The sequence below is a fragment of the Rhinichthys klamathensis genome, unplaced genomic scaffold (genome assembly GCF_029890125.1).
Source record: "Rhinichthys klamathensis goyatoka isolate OS25496 unplaced genomic scaffold, OSU_Roscu_1.1 h1tg000192l_1, whole genome shotgun sequence".
Classification (NCBI taxonomy): Eukaryota; Metazoa; Chordata; class Actinopteri; order Cypriniformes; family Leuciscidae; genus Rhinichthys; species Rhinichthys klamathensis.
In genome coordinates, this window is record NW_026606718.1 from 4,119,250 (window position 1) to 4,135,701 (window position 16,452).

General features: G+C 38.3%; 1 protein-coding gene across 1 annotated transcript in view; it reads right to left on the reverse strand.

The window, feature by feature from the left end:
- The window catches only part of gbe1b (glucan (1,4-alpha-), branching enzyme 1b), a 163,762-nt gene extending 147,623 nt beyond the window's left edge, over positions 1-16,139 (reverse strand). The window contains exon 1 of the mRNA XM_056262490.1: positions 15,827-16,139. Coding sequence (XP_056118465.1) covers positions 15,827-15,924 — 98 coding nt within the window. The 5' untranslated portion in view covers positions 15,925-16,139. The remainder of the gene's footprint in view (positions 1-15,826) is intronic.
- Positions 16,140-16,452: the final 313 nt, after the last annotated feature.

A 16,452-nucleotide genomic window follows, 5' to 3' on the forward strand; every position in this document is an offset into this window, starting at 1 on the left:
TTAATTTCATATGATTAAAATTTTTGATAAATGATAAAATTTGTGTTTTATGTCTTCATTTTATTACCAGAAGAAACACAACACAGAATTAGTGTGAATTTTTTTTCATATATTAAAAAAAAAAAAATGTATAAGTTTAATGATTCATAATACATGATTTCAATTAATTAGACATGCTTTTTGATTGCAAAAAAAATTACACCACGTATCCGTAACACGCCCGCTCCGCAACACTAGCAGTCCCCCCCCCCCCCCCCCCCCAAAAAAAATTTTTCTTTATGAAGCTTGAATTCTCTTCTTTTAAATGAAGTAATTTATATAAAAAACAAATATTCTCAATATACACTCACCGGCCACTTTATTAGGTACACCTGTCCAACTGCTCGTTAACACTTAATTTCTAAGCAGCCAATCACATGGCGGCAACTCAGTGCATTTAGGCATGTAGACATGGTCAAGACAATCTCCTGCAGTTCAAACCGAGCATCAGTATGGGGAAGAAAGGTGATTTGAGTGACTTTGAACGTGGCATGATTGTTGGTGCCAGAAGGGCTGGTCTGAGTATTTCAGAAACTGCTAATCTACTGGGATTTTCACGCACAACCATCTCTAGGGTTTACAGAGAATGGTCCGAAAAAGAAAAAACATCCAGTGAGCGGCAGTTCTGTGGGCGGAAATGCCTTGTTGATGCCAGAGGTCAGAGGAGAATGGCCAGACTGGTTCGAGCTGATAGAAGGGCAACAGTGACTGAAATAACCACTCGTTACAACCGAGGTATGCAGCAAAGCATTTGTGAAGCCACAACACGCACAACCTTGAGGCGGATGGGCTACAACAGCAGAAGACTCCACCGGGTACCACTCATCTCCACTACAAATAGGAAAAAGAGGCTACAATTTGCAAGAGCTCACCAAAATTGAACAGTTGAAGACTGGAAAAATGTTGCCTGGTCTGATGAGTCTCGATTTCTGTTGAGACATTCAGATGTTAGAGTCAGAATTTGGCGTAAACAGAATGAGAACATGGAACCATCATGCCTTGTTACCACTGTGCAGGCTGGTGGTGGTGGTGTAATGGTGTGGGGGATGTTTTCCTGGCACACTTTAGGCCCCTTAGTGCCAATTGGGCATCGTTTAAATGCCACGGCCTACCTGAGCATTGTTTCTGACCATGTCCATCCCTTTATGGCCACCATGTACCCATCCTCTGATGGTTACTTCCACCATGTCACAAAGCTCTAATCATTTCAAATTGGTTTCTTGAACATGACAATGAGTTCACTGTACTAAAATGGCCTCCACAGTCACCAGATCTCAACCCAATAGAGCATCTTTGGGATGTGGTGGAACGGGAGATTCGCATCATGGATGTGCAGCCGACAAATCTGCGGCAACTGTGTGATGCCATCATGTCAATATGGACCAAACTCCCTGAGGAATGCTTCCAGCACCTTGTTGAATCTATGCCACGAAGAATTGAGGCAGTTCTGAAGGCAAAAGGGGGTCCAACCCGTTACTAGCATGGGGTACCTAATAAAGTGGCCGGTGAGTGTATGTAATCCGTTTGAAACCAAGGAGAGGTCCAGTTTTTTCTATCGCCCCTCATTATTTTTAATGAGTTGAGGCCGCCACGCCCCCGGCGCTATTCACATGGTAAATAGGCGATCTTTGCATCGCACAAGCGGCACGCGCCCCAATCAGTGTTAATTTCGTTGACGAAAATAACGACGAAAATTATTCGTCAACGACATTTTTTCACAGACGAAAACGAGACGATAACTAAATAAAACCTAGTTTTGAATGACAAAGACTATGACGAAAATCTATTGACATTTTCGTCAACGAATAAAAACTAGACGAAAATGTTAGATAGTGACGATTTGGGAAGCGATCCGTCAGAACTGATGTCCTGCGTGTGTGGTAGATGCGCACATTTGTAGGCTACTGTAACGTGATCTACCCCGCGGTCATAAAACGTTAAAAAATGTGAACGTCTGGGAGAATGAGTAGGGCAGACATATAGATCTCTGAATAAGAGTGACGATGCAAAAAAGAGCTCTATTCGGTGCGGTTTTCTGTGCGCACACACGACCGAAGCGTCCAGCCATAGACACAATACACCTACAGCGCGCGAGTAGGCTACTGAATTGAGCTCTCTTTCGTGTCTGAATGGAGAAATACACAACAGTATGTCTAAATGTCCTTTTTGGAGAGTATTCATGTAAACTATGCTGGTTATGTCTTAAACTGTGAGTGTGTCGGATGTGCATCAGTGCAATTGTATCCGCATGTCATTGGACATGATCCGACGTCTTAAAGTGACAGTGGCAATAAATCTAATGCGGTCCGTGTCCTTAATTTTGATCAAGCAACAAAAGAAAAAGAGAAAAGCATTCACTGTTTGTTAATAGCTTTAATAAGGATTAATTATATTTAATTCATACAAATAAATATGTCTGCTTGAAAGAATAAAGAATGATGTGTAGGTAGTTATAAGGAATGAATATTTCATTCATTGTAAAGAAGACTGTGTTGTACTTTAGGAAAAGTGGTTTTATTTCATTTTAAGATATTTTTTAAGTAACAGCAGTTAAATCTGTATCTGTATTGCATGTTCAAACTTAAAAATCATTCATATTAATAGGTTAATAGATGTTTTCTCCGGGAGTATATGGGTTTGGAAATTTTAGAGAAATTCTAAATTAACGCCTTACAATTGAACTAAACCCATTATATTTTAGTCGACTAAATCTACTGTAGATTTAGTCGACTAAAATGTTATTGTATTTCGTCGACTAAAACTAGACTAAAACTAAAACAATTCAGATGACTAAAATATGACTAAAACTAAATGGCATTTTAGTCAAAAGACTAAGACTAAAACTAAATCAAAATTTGCTGACAAAATTAACACTGGCCCCAATCAATGCCATAACAACACGAAGTAACTTTCTTCATCAGAATCACTGACAGTTCATCGTGTTTTGAGGATGGCAGCACGCTACTCCTTCAGAGGATTATGGACAGCAGGGAAAAATTCACCTTTTCCTCAGAGGAATTTGAAACTTGGACGACGAACGGCTGCATTTTGAAGATCGAATTGACCCCGCCGATGATACAAGCTCGGAGTAAGTTGTTTAGTGTTATATAATTCCTTTTCTGATCATAGAGCTCAAATGAATTTTCAGACTATATTTTGCCTAGTTTTGGCTAGCTCTTAACATAGGAAATATTACCTATACGCTCGTGTAAACTTTTTGAATAACTGCTTAGGTTATAATGATTTAGTGAAATATATCGATCCGCAAGTTTTTTTTGAGTACTTCAGTGGTCTAGTGGCAGATCTTTTGCCAAGCGTGTCAGAGGTTACGGGTTCTAATCCGCCCTCGGTGTAGTTTTTTTTCTCTCATCAAAACCGAATATGTTCATCAGTGGTTACAGTCTATATCAAGCAGTTGTGTGCCTTTTATTTTGTGATTTCACCGGAATGAATAGTGTCCGCCGCAACGGCGATAGATTGAAGAGCGCGTCCGAGTGAAGACTGCGCGCGCGCCACCACAAGAGAACACTGTATCAATGACACTGATAGCAGCGGACACGAGCGCTTAGCTTGAGTTCAAAAACAAAACATTTTAGCGCTAGATCTCTTATTTAAGAGCGGACTAAACGAATGCTCTGCTAGTTAACTGGAGATGTTTTATTTGTATTAGGTACATCCTTGCTTCAATGTTTCCAAAAGTGGTGGGTACAAAATGACTCATGACGAAATCTGGTGGGGATGCGTACCAGGGATGGAAATTAGCACCCGCCACCAGCCAAATGCGGGTGATTTTGTGTTGTGGCGGGTAAACTCGCTTCACCTACCGGCCACCGTGGCGGGTAAATAAAAATAGCATACTGTTTCACCCGGACGGCGGACACTTTTAGAGGAGGCACACCTTCAAACAAAATGTGGCGTTACATCGCAGGCGTAGAGGTCTGCAGAGAAAACATCATGGTGTGTTCACACCAGACGAGAATAGCGCGTCTGGCGCGAGTGATTTCATTAAGTCAATGCAAAGACGCGTTACGCGCGTAAAAAATTCCTGCGGCGCGAATGAGGTGTAGAGCGCGCCGTGGTAGATGCGAATACGCCTCATTCGCGCGGCAAGTTCGAGCGTCTGACGCGTTCCGCGCGCATGATTTTATTGAGTGCTTTTGTGCATTCACGCATTTGACGCGAATTCGCGTCTGCCGCCCGAGTTGAAAAATCTGAACTTTAGCGTCAATTCGCGCCGCGTTAACCAATATTATATTAAATATTATTCTAATGTAAAGGCAACCAACATACTATAGCCTAGCTCATAAATCCGTGTCTGGAGAGTGTTGTGTGAGAGAGAAAAAAATCACAGGACAGGTTCATTACTTTTGGAGGCTGGCTCAATTTATCATCAAAACAGAAATAAATGACAGATTAGGTGGATGAGGCCGAGGGTGAGAGAAAGAGAAAATGTCAGTATTTCATTGAGACTTGAGATTAAATGAACTGCTTAAGTATTCTTGTAGTATTAATTTTCACATGCAGTTACACATTGTCGGTTAAAAACAAGAAAGTGGCTGGTAAAAACATTGAGTGGCTGGTAGATTTTGAAATCCACCAGCCACAGTGGCCGGTGGACAAAAAAGTTAATTTCCATCCCTGATGCGTACCCACCGCCCCCACCGAAATCGACGCCTATGCAAATATGTGATACTGTCTAAGTAAATACAATATATTTTTTATATATAAATGTTCAGTTTTGGTTAGTCTATTACCCAGGCTGCCAAGGCAACTGCAAAAGGCTGCAAATATAAATGGACAGATGTCAGCAGTGAGATGTACCGCTAACTTACCTAACTAACCATCAGCCTTCAGAAATCATTCTGATATGTTTTAAAAAAAAAATCGATGTTGGAAACAGTTGTGCTGCTTAATTTTTTTAACCTGTAATAGTTTTTTTTAGGATTCTTTGAATACATTTTTTTTAATAAAAAAAAACAAGTTTGGTCTTTTTATGTTTTTTTTTTTTTTTAAGGATGTGTTAAGTGATAGGAATGACTTTAAGTCTTTACGTTCTTAGGAAAGATTTCTATTTTGAATAAATGCTGTTCTTTTTAACTTTTTATTCATCAGTGAATCATTCTTAGTTCAGGCTGCCTCACAGCACCTTGATGGGCCATTGGGGGAGTGTCTTTAGTCTTCCCACCCAGGTGTAAATCACATTAATATTCATGGCCATTCACACTCCCACGCATACAGCAGTGCTGACCAAAAACTGACGTAAGAAATTTAAATCGTTATATTGTTGTTTGTGAAAGAGTGGTTAGAATGATTTTCACTTCATTTTGAAGTAAAAATTCTAGCCTACAAGAATAGTAACTCAAAAGTCTTGTGGACAACTATTCAGTTTGTGTTAAATGGCCTTATTGCGGTGAAATTTTTTTCCCCAAAACGTACTAACCACGCATAATATTTTTTTTCTATAAAATGCAAACATGTACATCCATTTTGCTCACATACTATTGTAGCAGAGTTTGTGCTGAATACAGCAAATTTATATGTTGGCAAATGGTATGTTTTAAGTAGCTGAAATAAGCACAAATGTCAGGGCATGTCAAAACATCTCAAGGACCCCAAAAACACCTCAGACCCCAGAGGGTTAATATGCTTTAAGACAAACCATGTACAAATTCATAGCTGAAAATGTTCTCCTTAAAACTGCAGTGAATGAAATCGCTGGTGTTTTTAACCAATAAGGTCAACGTGTGATTGTCAACAAGTGGATCTCTGAGCTGGGTTGGGTGAGTGGAGGCGGGGCTAATGTGCATATTCATAGAACCGGGTTTACTAAATGAGGCAAGGGTATAGAGTTACATTCAAGCTAATTTAAGGCATGAATAATTATTTTTCAAGGATAAAACGTTTAAATATGTCATTTTGGTGATCAAAGAATAGTTTTAAAGGATAAAATTATTGACTGCAGGGGGACTACAGAAAGCTATTCAAACAGATTTTTCTCTCAAAAATGTAAGATAAAAAAAAAAAAAAAAAAAAACAGCCGTGAAAAAAAAAAAAAGTCCAAGACAAATAAGCTCTACACAGAAAGAAATATTGCAAAATCAAAAATCTCTCACTTCTTGACATAAAAGGCAGCTTTTGTTCTACTTTGTGCACCAACGGTTCATAATCTAAAACAATATTTAAGAAGTTCCACACCACAACTTTTTTTGAAGCTCCGAAAGCAAGTGATCAGGGCAACACATATCAATCCAAGTTTGAAGTTTACCAAGTCTCTTTAATCATCTGAATTCCTGACACTTCATTCCCTCTGGTGATGTACAGCGTGATTCAGAGCTGCCCGCAAGACCTTGTTGATTTTGACGCTTGCATTCATAAGAAACACTCCTGTTGCTCAGGGGCCTCTCGACGCTGGGTTTGATCAAGAGCCGAGCAGCTATTGCGCTGGCACCTGCCTATATACAATTATATATGGGGAGGAGAGGGGATTTCAGGGGCCAGACAGGTGTGCGAGGCTCGCCCGGGGCTCCCCGGAGTCCGCAAAAGCTTCGCTGCTGCTGCTGGAATGGGCTGTGAAACACAGATGTGTGTTCAGCATGATCCAGTCACCTCATAAACATGCACCGAAAAAAACACTTATTCTACAAAAAAAAAAAAACACCATACAACTGAGTGAAGGGAAATTCGAGGTTCTAAGGGCAAGAACTATGTGAAATCTGTATACAAACATCAGTGTCTGAGAAAGAAATGCAAACTAAGAAAGGAAAGCATGATAAACACTTGCTCTGTTCACACTGATCATGAATGATTGAAAAAAAGCACAGAATGTCAACAATTTCTGAGCATATTAGAGTATATAATATTATTCAAAAATGTATTTTTCAAAATACATACTATTCAGAATTCAAACTAAAACCATATAAAAAAGAATTAGGGCTGGGCATTGACACAAATTTCACGATTTGCTAAAACTGAAGATTCACAAGCTTGCGATTCAATTTCGATTCTATTGTATTCTATTCAATGACCCTGTCCCAAATGGTACACTTCATATGCACTTTCGGTCTTGTGGACTTATAATGGCTGCCGTTAAGTCCATGAGACCATAAGGTGTCCCATTTGTCATTTTAGGACTCAGAAGAGTGCTCGCGAGCGCCCCCTTTGCGATGTGCGATGCACACTTTTGTCGAGCCCACACTGAACATTTTTAAATGACAATGTTTCTACTTGTTTTTATTTATTGATCACAACATTATTTTCAATAACTTGTACACACTACGCGCATGTGACTTGAGAAAGCCCCACCCACTCATTAACATAGAATTTGCATACAGGTTGACTTTGAAAATGATAACGAAAACTGTGAAACAAAAGAGGAAATAAAATGAAAACTAAACTTTACATTTTAATTTGAATGGTCACTATTATTGCGTGAGGATTAATAAAAAGCTTTGTGAAAACTGTATTTCGCAGTTTCTTTTTCACGTTTGCCTTTTCTTTTTAATATTGGCAGTCTTGCGTAGAGATTGTAGTAAAAATGAAACGTCAAATCACCAATTACATTTTATTTTTGATAGGTTTATTTTATAACATATAATTTGATAGGGGTGATGCATTTTCACATTGAAAATGAAAATCAAATAATTTAATTTCACTTTCAATTTTGTCACATATTTTGCGTACAGTTTTCTATAATGAAATGGTTACTCTGGTTTTTTTTTTTTTTTCATTAAATAGATTTATTTAAAATTGCCAGAAAATGCCTTCCATGTGCTACAAAGCCGATTCTTGGGATTTAAAAATCGATATAGGTTCTTCAAAATGAGAATCGATTAAAATTGAGAAATCAATATTTTTAACCCAGTCCTATGAAAAAAAGTGTTAATTAAAATAAAGCTGAAATGAAATAAAATATAAATATTTAACATAAACTTAAATGAACATTTTAAATAATGTCTTGATAACTAGGCTAGTTGAAATAAAATTAGAATTAGTTCAAGTTATAAAATTAGAGTCGCCATAAAATCAAAGTTGACCATTTTTATTTCTTTTTTCAGAATGTTGCAGTGCTTATTTATAAATGATTTTTCCGTGCACATGCATTTCTTTTCAAATTAATATGCCCTCGTAATCTTTAATCAAAAACGTAAACCTCCCCTCGAAACAACGTCTGTTCTCTCCATGATGCGTAGGGTGATATCCTTCACAACACAACTGACTGCAAAAATTCAGATCTGCCTCCATTTAGTTAGCAACGCCCAACTTCCTACAATCACTCAATTCCCGAAGGATGAAATCAAATCCCGCCCAACATTTTTCTCATTCCAGAAGCCGTTTCGGATATACGTCACAATAAGACTATCACAACTTCTGTTTCATGTCAACTTAAGTAAAACTGAAATAAATGAAAAACTTAAATAGAAATATTTTTAAAACACTAAAACTAAAATGAAAACTAAGACTAAAAAACTACACTAAATGAAAAAAACTACACTAGGCTAAATGAAATAAATGATTGTAAAATAACAGTTTTTGACAGTCTTTTTATAAATGCATTATATTTGTATAAAAATATATAAACAAGCTCCGCTCTCTATTTTTCTCCTTCAATTTTCGGTTTCACTCTGAAATACATCACAATAGTAGTAAAAAAGAAATGTAAAATCGGTGTAAATAGTGCATCACAACAGAAACCCATCAAATGTGTAAATTTTGTACTTTCTGGACAAAATCTCATTTATGTTTTGTTTAGTTATACAGCTACAATGCTTACAAGTTTGCATCATCTCATTATGCTAGCAGGGGAAATTTGCTAAACTAAATATTTATGAGAGATCAGGTGAAAAACAGCTTCTGCGGGCTGTTTACCCATGCTGATTACTGATATTCAGGGCAACGTGTAAATGATTAGCCTTTGTTAGCCTTCTGTTCACCCTATTAGAGTGTTTGTTTATCAGAGCACGACCCTTTGCAATCCGCCTGAGCTCAATAAGAGGGTTTCACCACCAAAAACCAATAAAACAAAGTTCATCTTACTTCCAAAGAACTTCACTTCCACCTAATGTTCATTCAGTCACTACAAGAAAATGTATTGCTTAAGTCAGGAGATCTAGCGGACCTTCATCACTGCTGTAGCATAACAAACTCAGCACACAATATATGGAGCTGTGGTGCATATGACAGTAATGCAAGGTCGAATCTGGCTTGCAACATTTTAAAACTCTATTTAATTTAAATAAATAAAGATTTAAAGTTTGATACGCTTTTGATATCTCCTCTGAAATGCAAGAGGAGACATGAGATTACTGGAGTCTGGATTAATGGTAAAATATCTAATTAAATTCACATAAAGGAAAAAATATGCTTTGGCAAATCATAATTATGACATAAAAAAGTCAATTGTTTAAAGACAAATATCTTTTCATAATTATTAAACTTTTTTTAGGTCATAAGTAAGACTTTTTATCTCATAATTTTTACTTTTTATATAAATTTTGAATTTGTAAATTTCAATTTTGTCAAAATTGACTCATATAACTTAAATGTATCTCATAATTTTGACATTTTCTAAAAATGTTGACTTCTCAATTTCGACTTTTTGTCTAATAGTTTAAACTTATCTCATTATTTCGACCTTTTGTCATAATTATCACTTTTTATGTCACAATTATGATTTTCCAAAGCATTTTTTTTCTTATGTGACGGAAATGGGTTTCAATAGAGAAGTAAAAATCTTATGCAAAATTCCCAAATAGCTCTCTATAATTATCACTGCACTCTAGGAGAAACAATTGAGATATTTAAGAGTTCTCATTTGCAATTGCCCATTCCTATGGGCTCTCTCATCCAGAGCAAATGAAAGTAGCACAGAAATATGAAATGTTATTAACCTTCATTTCAAAAGAGTTTTACGGAACACGCTAAGGAGAGTATAGTCTCCTTAATAATCTTAGTTTCTTACATCCCATGTGGTTTTTCCGAGTCAATCCGTGACACACATTTCACACAACATTATTCCACTTTCGAAGCCAGTTCCGCAGAGAGGGGTAAAATTAGAAACCATGTACTATGTTTTCAGATACCTCGATGGCTACCCCTCAAGACTTTGGTGTTAATTAAAACGATAATGAAGAACTCCATTTCACTTGTCAGTGGTCTCTGTGGCACTAATGAATGGAGAATGTTGAGTCATAAATATGCAGACTGTGCCATGCACACTTATTGTGTGCAACAATGCAATTAGGTATTGTTATCATTATAATAAAAATGTAAAGACGGTGCCATAGGACCCTGTATATACCATGCATTGAAGTGACGAGTGGTGAGCATACGGTTGCTGACAGTGCCACTCTCTGGATTGCTATTAAGTGTCAGCTAATTGGTACAGAGCACTCAAAGTCTCCCGGCATAAGCAATCAGAATCTGGAGTACCAATTGTGCATCACTGTTCATATACTCAAATATAACACTGTTAAACTGGAACTATAATTATGAGTGGCATTTTAATTAGAAATTCAAGGTGGTCACCTCAAGTCATCCATCACTTTCCTGTAGGTCTTTACGTATTAATATGTGCGGCTAATAATATTTATTTTTCCTTTCATTTTAAGCATCCTTGTATGGCTATGAATGGAATAGCAGCGTAATGCATACTAAGTAAGTAGTACGGAATACTGCTGATGCAAAAAAAAAAAAAGGTACGCGAGACCTTACAATTTATGCAGTTATAAAGAATGTAGTATGTTACATTGTTGTGTTGTTGTCACATGATCTCATTACAGTGCCAATGTTGCGAGAATCCAACGGGAACATTGACCCTTGCCATGTATCAGAGGCCAATAATAAATGCCATCAGATGCCATTTAAATTCTTTCCACCAACTGCATGCACAGGATTGTGGGATGGGATATCATATCGTATCGTATCATTATGTGGGATACATCTACAGTATGCTGCTGCCTGAAAGCATCTTAAAAGACAGGATGTAACATAAATATTAGATTTTAAAACGTTAGCAATATTACATTTAATGCCATATATACAGAAAATCTGCATACCTAACAGCAGTGGGGGACAGTAACTATAATAATTCGTTAAATATAGCGCTTTTCAAATGGAAGGGGGGAAGCTCCTCAACGACCACCAATGTGCAGCATCAACCTCATATCCACCTGGATGATGCGACGGCAGCCATATTGCGCCAGAAGGCCCACCACACACCAGCTTACTGGTGGAGAGGAGACGGAGTGATGAAGCCAATCATGGGGATTATTTAGGAGGCCATGATGATGGACAGAGGCCAGTGGGCAAATTTGGTCAGGATGCTGGGGGTTACACACTCACTCTTTTTCGAGGGACATTCTGGAATTTTTAATGAGTCAGGACCTCGGTTTAACGTCTCATCCGAAGGAGTCGGACTGTGCTTTTTGACAGTAGACCTTTAGTTTATAATATAGAACTAGTTAGGTTTTAAATAATAAAATAAACATAAACATTAAAATAACGCAAATTGAAGCCCATGCTTTTCCCTGCTGCCAGCGGTTTCAAATTATATAAAATTAGTAGCCTATGTTTGCAACTTGCATAGAGTTGTCCCTATGTGACGTCTGCTTGCATAGAAATGTTCTCTGCCACTGCGGATTAAAATGTTTTTTTTCTTACCGGCAATGGATGAACGGGTATCGCCGGCGCCGCCTGGTACGTTACTTCAGTTAATTTTATATCGTTTTTGTCGCCTTCCTCCTCAGTGTCGACTGTTTCGGTCGTCACTTCAGTTCCTGCACTTGGTCTTTTGAAATGATGGCTTTATGTTGCGTATCTATCTATCTCACTTGCTACGTATTTAACGTTACTTTTTCTTTTTTTTATGGTGTCTATAACGTCAGAAGGCGCGTTTGTGTGGATCACGTGATTATCCTTTTTTTTTCAACAGTGACAGCGTCGTTGTTAAAAAAACAAACATTTTTGTTAAAAAAAAAAACTTTATTCGCACACCTGCACCTAAATACATTTTACAGTTCGCGCATAGGCTATCTATTTAGTCGACACGACTGAAATGTTCATATTGTCGAGCCCTGATTTAATCTTTTTACTTCAAAATAAAAACTTTTACTCCACAAATCTAAAAACACTAATGTGTCCACAAGTCCCTCATTAACAAATAAGACACACACAAAAAAAAAACTTCAACATAATACAAGGTCATTCACCAGAAGACACAACATCAATTAAAGGCAGGGTAGGTGATTTGTTCCAGAAACCATTTTTGTTATGCTGGTTGAAAGTCTCTTCACAATAGCAATCACTAAGTTAAGTGGTCTAATGCATTCATGTAAAGGCCTATATATCGTCTGTGGAAGGTGTAGGACCCTAAAATATTCATCCAATCATTCCCCTCATTCCGAGGGCAACAACACAATGTCCTAACAGCCTGTCAATGTATTTCATACCTCCGCTCCGCACACCCTGCTCACGCAGACATCACACATCATCATCAGCGAGTTTCATGCTATGCAGAGTTAGGCTGCGTTCACACTGCAGGGGCTTAATGCTCAATTCCGATTTTTAAAAAAAAAAAAAAAATTTTGCAAGGCCGTTCACATTTCCAATTAAATGCGACCTTTTGTGATCTCCTGTGTGAACGTGAACGTGAAATGACCCAGAAGTGACCCGCATGCGCAGAAGAGTACTCAATAACGGTCAACGACATCACTTGTTGTTTGCGCAAGTAGCTAAACATGGATGTCAACAGTGGAGCTCGTTTAGCAATATTAAAGTTATTTTCCCAACAGAGCCAGCACAATTACAATCTTCTCATTCCCGCCTACTTCAACGCAGAATTATGACGTTTGTCGCATATCAATGACGTGCGGGTCGGAAAAAAATCGGAATTGGGTCGTTTCAGCCTGCAATGTGAACTTAGCCTAAAGACAGACGTCAGTCACAGAGTGCCACAACCAAAACAGCAGCCACCTTTTACAGTTCCTCCTGAACCAAAACAAAGCTTATGCTGCGTTCACGCCATGGCAACTGTAATTTGAAAGAGATGAAAATCTGTGACGTTAAACTCGGACCGGTTCGTGACTCAAATGAATGTGTTTTTATGGCAACACCCCAATGGCACTACTTTGGGCCTCGGGCACGCAATTAAACTGACAAATACATGCAAAAAATGTGTCAAAATGTCCGTCTTGGGGACTTTTTTTAACTTAAACGTTATGTCTTCAGTGAACATAAACAGCTGGGAAAGAAATCAAATGCTTGTCAGAGTATTAGGTCTGTGCTTTATTAGCCGGTTGTCCTGCATCCTCAATAAACAAGCTACAGTTAGTGCAAAATGCAGCCGCTAGAGTTCTTACTAGGTCAAGAAAATATGATCATATAACACCAATTTTATCATCTCTACACTGGTTACCTATCAAGTTCCGTATCAATTACAAAGTACTATTACTGACCTATAAAGCCCTAAATGGTTTAGCTCCTGTGTATTTAATGGACCTTCTATCGCCCTACAATCCATCGCGTTCTTTAAGATCACTAAATTCGAGGCTTCTAGTCATTCCTAGGATATCTAAGTCCACTAAAGGAGGGAGGGCGTTCTCACATTTAGCTCCTAAACTCTGGAATAGCCTTCCTGATATTGTTCGAGGCTCTGACTCGCTGTCCCAGTTTAAAACTAGATTAAAGACGCATCTTTTTAGCCAAGCATTTACATAATGCTTACCTTTTATTATACTGCTGAATCAGGTCAAATGCATTTAATACTATAAAACTTGAAGAGACTGTAGGTTATCTGTATAGGTTGCATAGTATTTGCAGTCATTACGTTCCTGTGTATATTGCGTGAATGACGGGTGGTTGGGCAGATATTGTGTTGCGGTAGGTAGTATGCCATACGGAACCGTTGTCCACTGAAACTGCCTATTCACGCACCAGTGGGGCTCGACAGCCTTAGTCAACGGGTTGGCGCGTATGGTTGGGTTGCGGAGAGATTGTGAGATTGTGGTTAGGTCTCAGCAGCAGGAGGGACGTAGAGGTCAGTAAGCTGGGCTGAGTTGAGTGGGGGACGGAGGGGGGTGATTTTGGGACGCAAGAGTCACTGTATTCATGTTTTGTCTTTTACGCCTGTGTTATGGAAATCATCATTATGAACAGCAGCTACGCTAATTATTTTCCCTTTGCTTTTCTGCTGTTATCTCGGGACGCGAGTCCCGAGAAAATGGCGTTCGTCAGCTCCAGTTTGTATCCAGCCTCTCACGGAGACTTCAGATGCTCCAATCACAAAGCCTATGAAGTGACGACTTAACACGGGCGATATGGACTCTCTATGGTGGACGCCACTGATCCTCAACAACTCGTCTTAAGACCGGCGTGCATACTTGGACTTCCAAAAAATACTCTAAATGTTCCGATCCAATCTGACTTGTAATGCTGCCCGAATCATGCACTGTTCCTTCGTTGGCCAGAGGAGAACTGGCCCCCCGACTGAGTCTGGTTTCTCCCAAGGTTTTTTTCTCCATTCTGTCACCTGATGGAGTTTTGGTTCCTTGCCACTGTTGCCTTGGCTTTTGGCTTGCTTAGTTGGGGACATTTAACATTTAATATTCAATAATATTATTGATCTGCCTTACTTAAGGTGGACGTTGACGCAATTTCTTTTAGAAACAAACTTTGTTATATTGTTATATTGTTTTTGTTATATTGTTTTCATGTTATCACTGTGAAGCGCTTTGATACAATCTGTATTGTAAAAAGCGCTATATAAATAAAGGTGACTTGACTTGACTTGTGCATTTGGCATTAAAGTGACAGCAGCCTAATAAACCCTTTGCTCTCTCTGTCATTTAATGTTAATCAAACAAAAGAAAATGAAAGAATCAATCAATGCTCTGCACTGAATAACATTAGTAACTTTAATAAGAATCAATGTATATTTAATTCATACAGTAAAGACTATGCAGTTTTGTTTATTTAATTTTTTTCATTTGATTAGTTTATTCAATGTCTGTATAGTAGGCTTTTATTAGTAGCAGGCTAAATTGTTAATTTCATTCATATATTTGTTTCTGTTGTATTTGTCCTATTGTTTTTTTGTTTTTTTTTATTGTATTACTGAAAGTTTCAACTCACTGTTGTTGGTTGACAGTGAAACTGCTCTGACAGATTAAGGGGTTGAGGGTCATTTCTGGGTTATTATGAGGGGGTCTACATCTTACCCCAATCAACCCTAAGTGCTTGCATAATCTAATCTTCCTTATTGACTAATGCTGGATACTTGAAAATTCATAATCATTCATAATTATGTCACACTTGCTCTATAACCGATTTAATGTCTATTATTATTGCCATTGTTGTTGTTGTTGTGGCTGTAGGCTACACTATAGTGGGTGTGTGGCGTAAGAGCGTGAGAACAGTGTCATTTGGCAGCCCTGACTATGACGCACTTTTAAATCACTAATAAATTACTGTCCTATACTGCCTTAAAGCATATTTGTGCTGGTCCTGGAGTTGAAACGTGTTCATTGCAAAGAATTGGACTGTCATACCTTCCATATAACCATCAGATGTCCATATTCACATAATTCATTAGGGCACTCACAGCACTGACACATCCAGACAGCGAGCACACAGCAGCTGTCTCTTAATGGACACTACACTGATTTAATATAACAACTCATAAGCACCGGTTGTGAAGCTGACGAACTGACATGCGAGTCATTGTGCATTTGGGACGGGAAAAGGACCATTACCAAGCGACAAGATGCAAATAACTCTTAAAAGAGCGTTTTACCTCCTCTGGAAGTCCTTTTCAAAGGGTTTGAGGTAAGGGTCCATTTGCAGAAGAGACTTCAAGTGAAGAATTGTAACATTATCCTCTGAATCTGCCATGTTCGCGCCAGACCAGAGCAATCGAGCAGCGAGTCCTTCGTTTATTTAAAGCCAAAGCGCGAGATTGCTGCTTTCACTATGGAGCAATAAGCAGCGGTTTGTGTTGCACTGTCATTTGAGACACAGGTCATGTTTTTATGCCCTGCCCATATTAAAACGAGAGGATGTGGCTTCCTGCGCTCACTTTTCATGTTTGTTCTTAAATGACAGCGTGGTGCTTTAAGGGAACCGCGGAAGCGTTCAGGCAGTGGAGGTCTAATCGAACTCCTTTGCCCTTGACAAAGTTCAACCTCCTTGGTTTATGGACGGACCTTCTTCCGTCTAACATCACTGTTATTGCAAATGTAAATGCATTAGATATAAGAATGAAAAATAATGGTTAGTGTGCATATAGTGTGCTGTGCATGGATATCCTATCCTATGGCCTACCAAACTCCATCTAAAGCTATTTTTAAAAATTTTAATAATAATATTATTTAAATAACATATTGCATATAATGGGTTTATATGAAGATAAGTTCAAAGTTC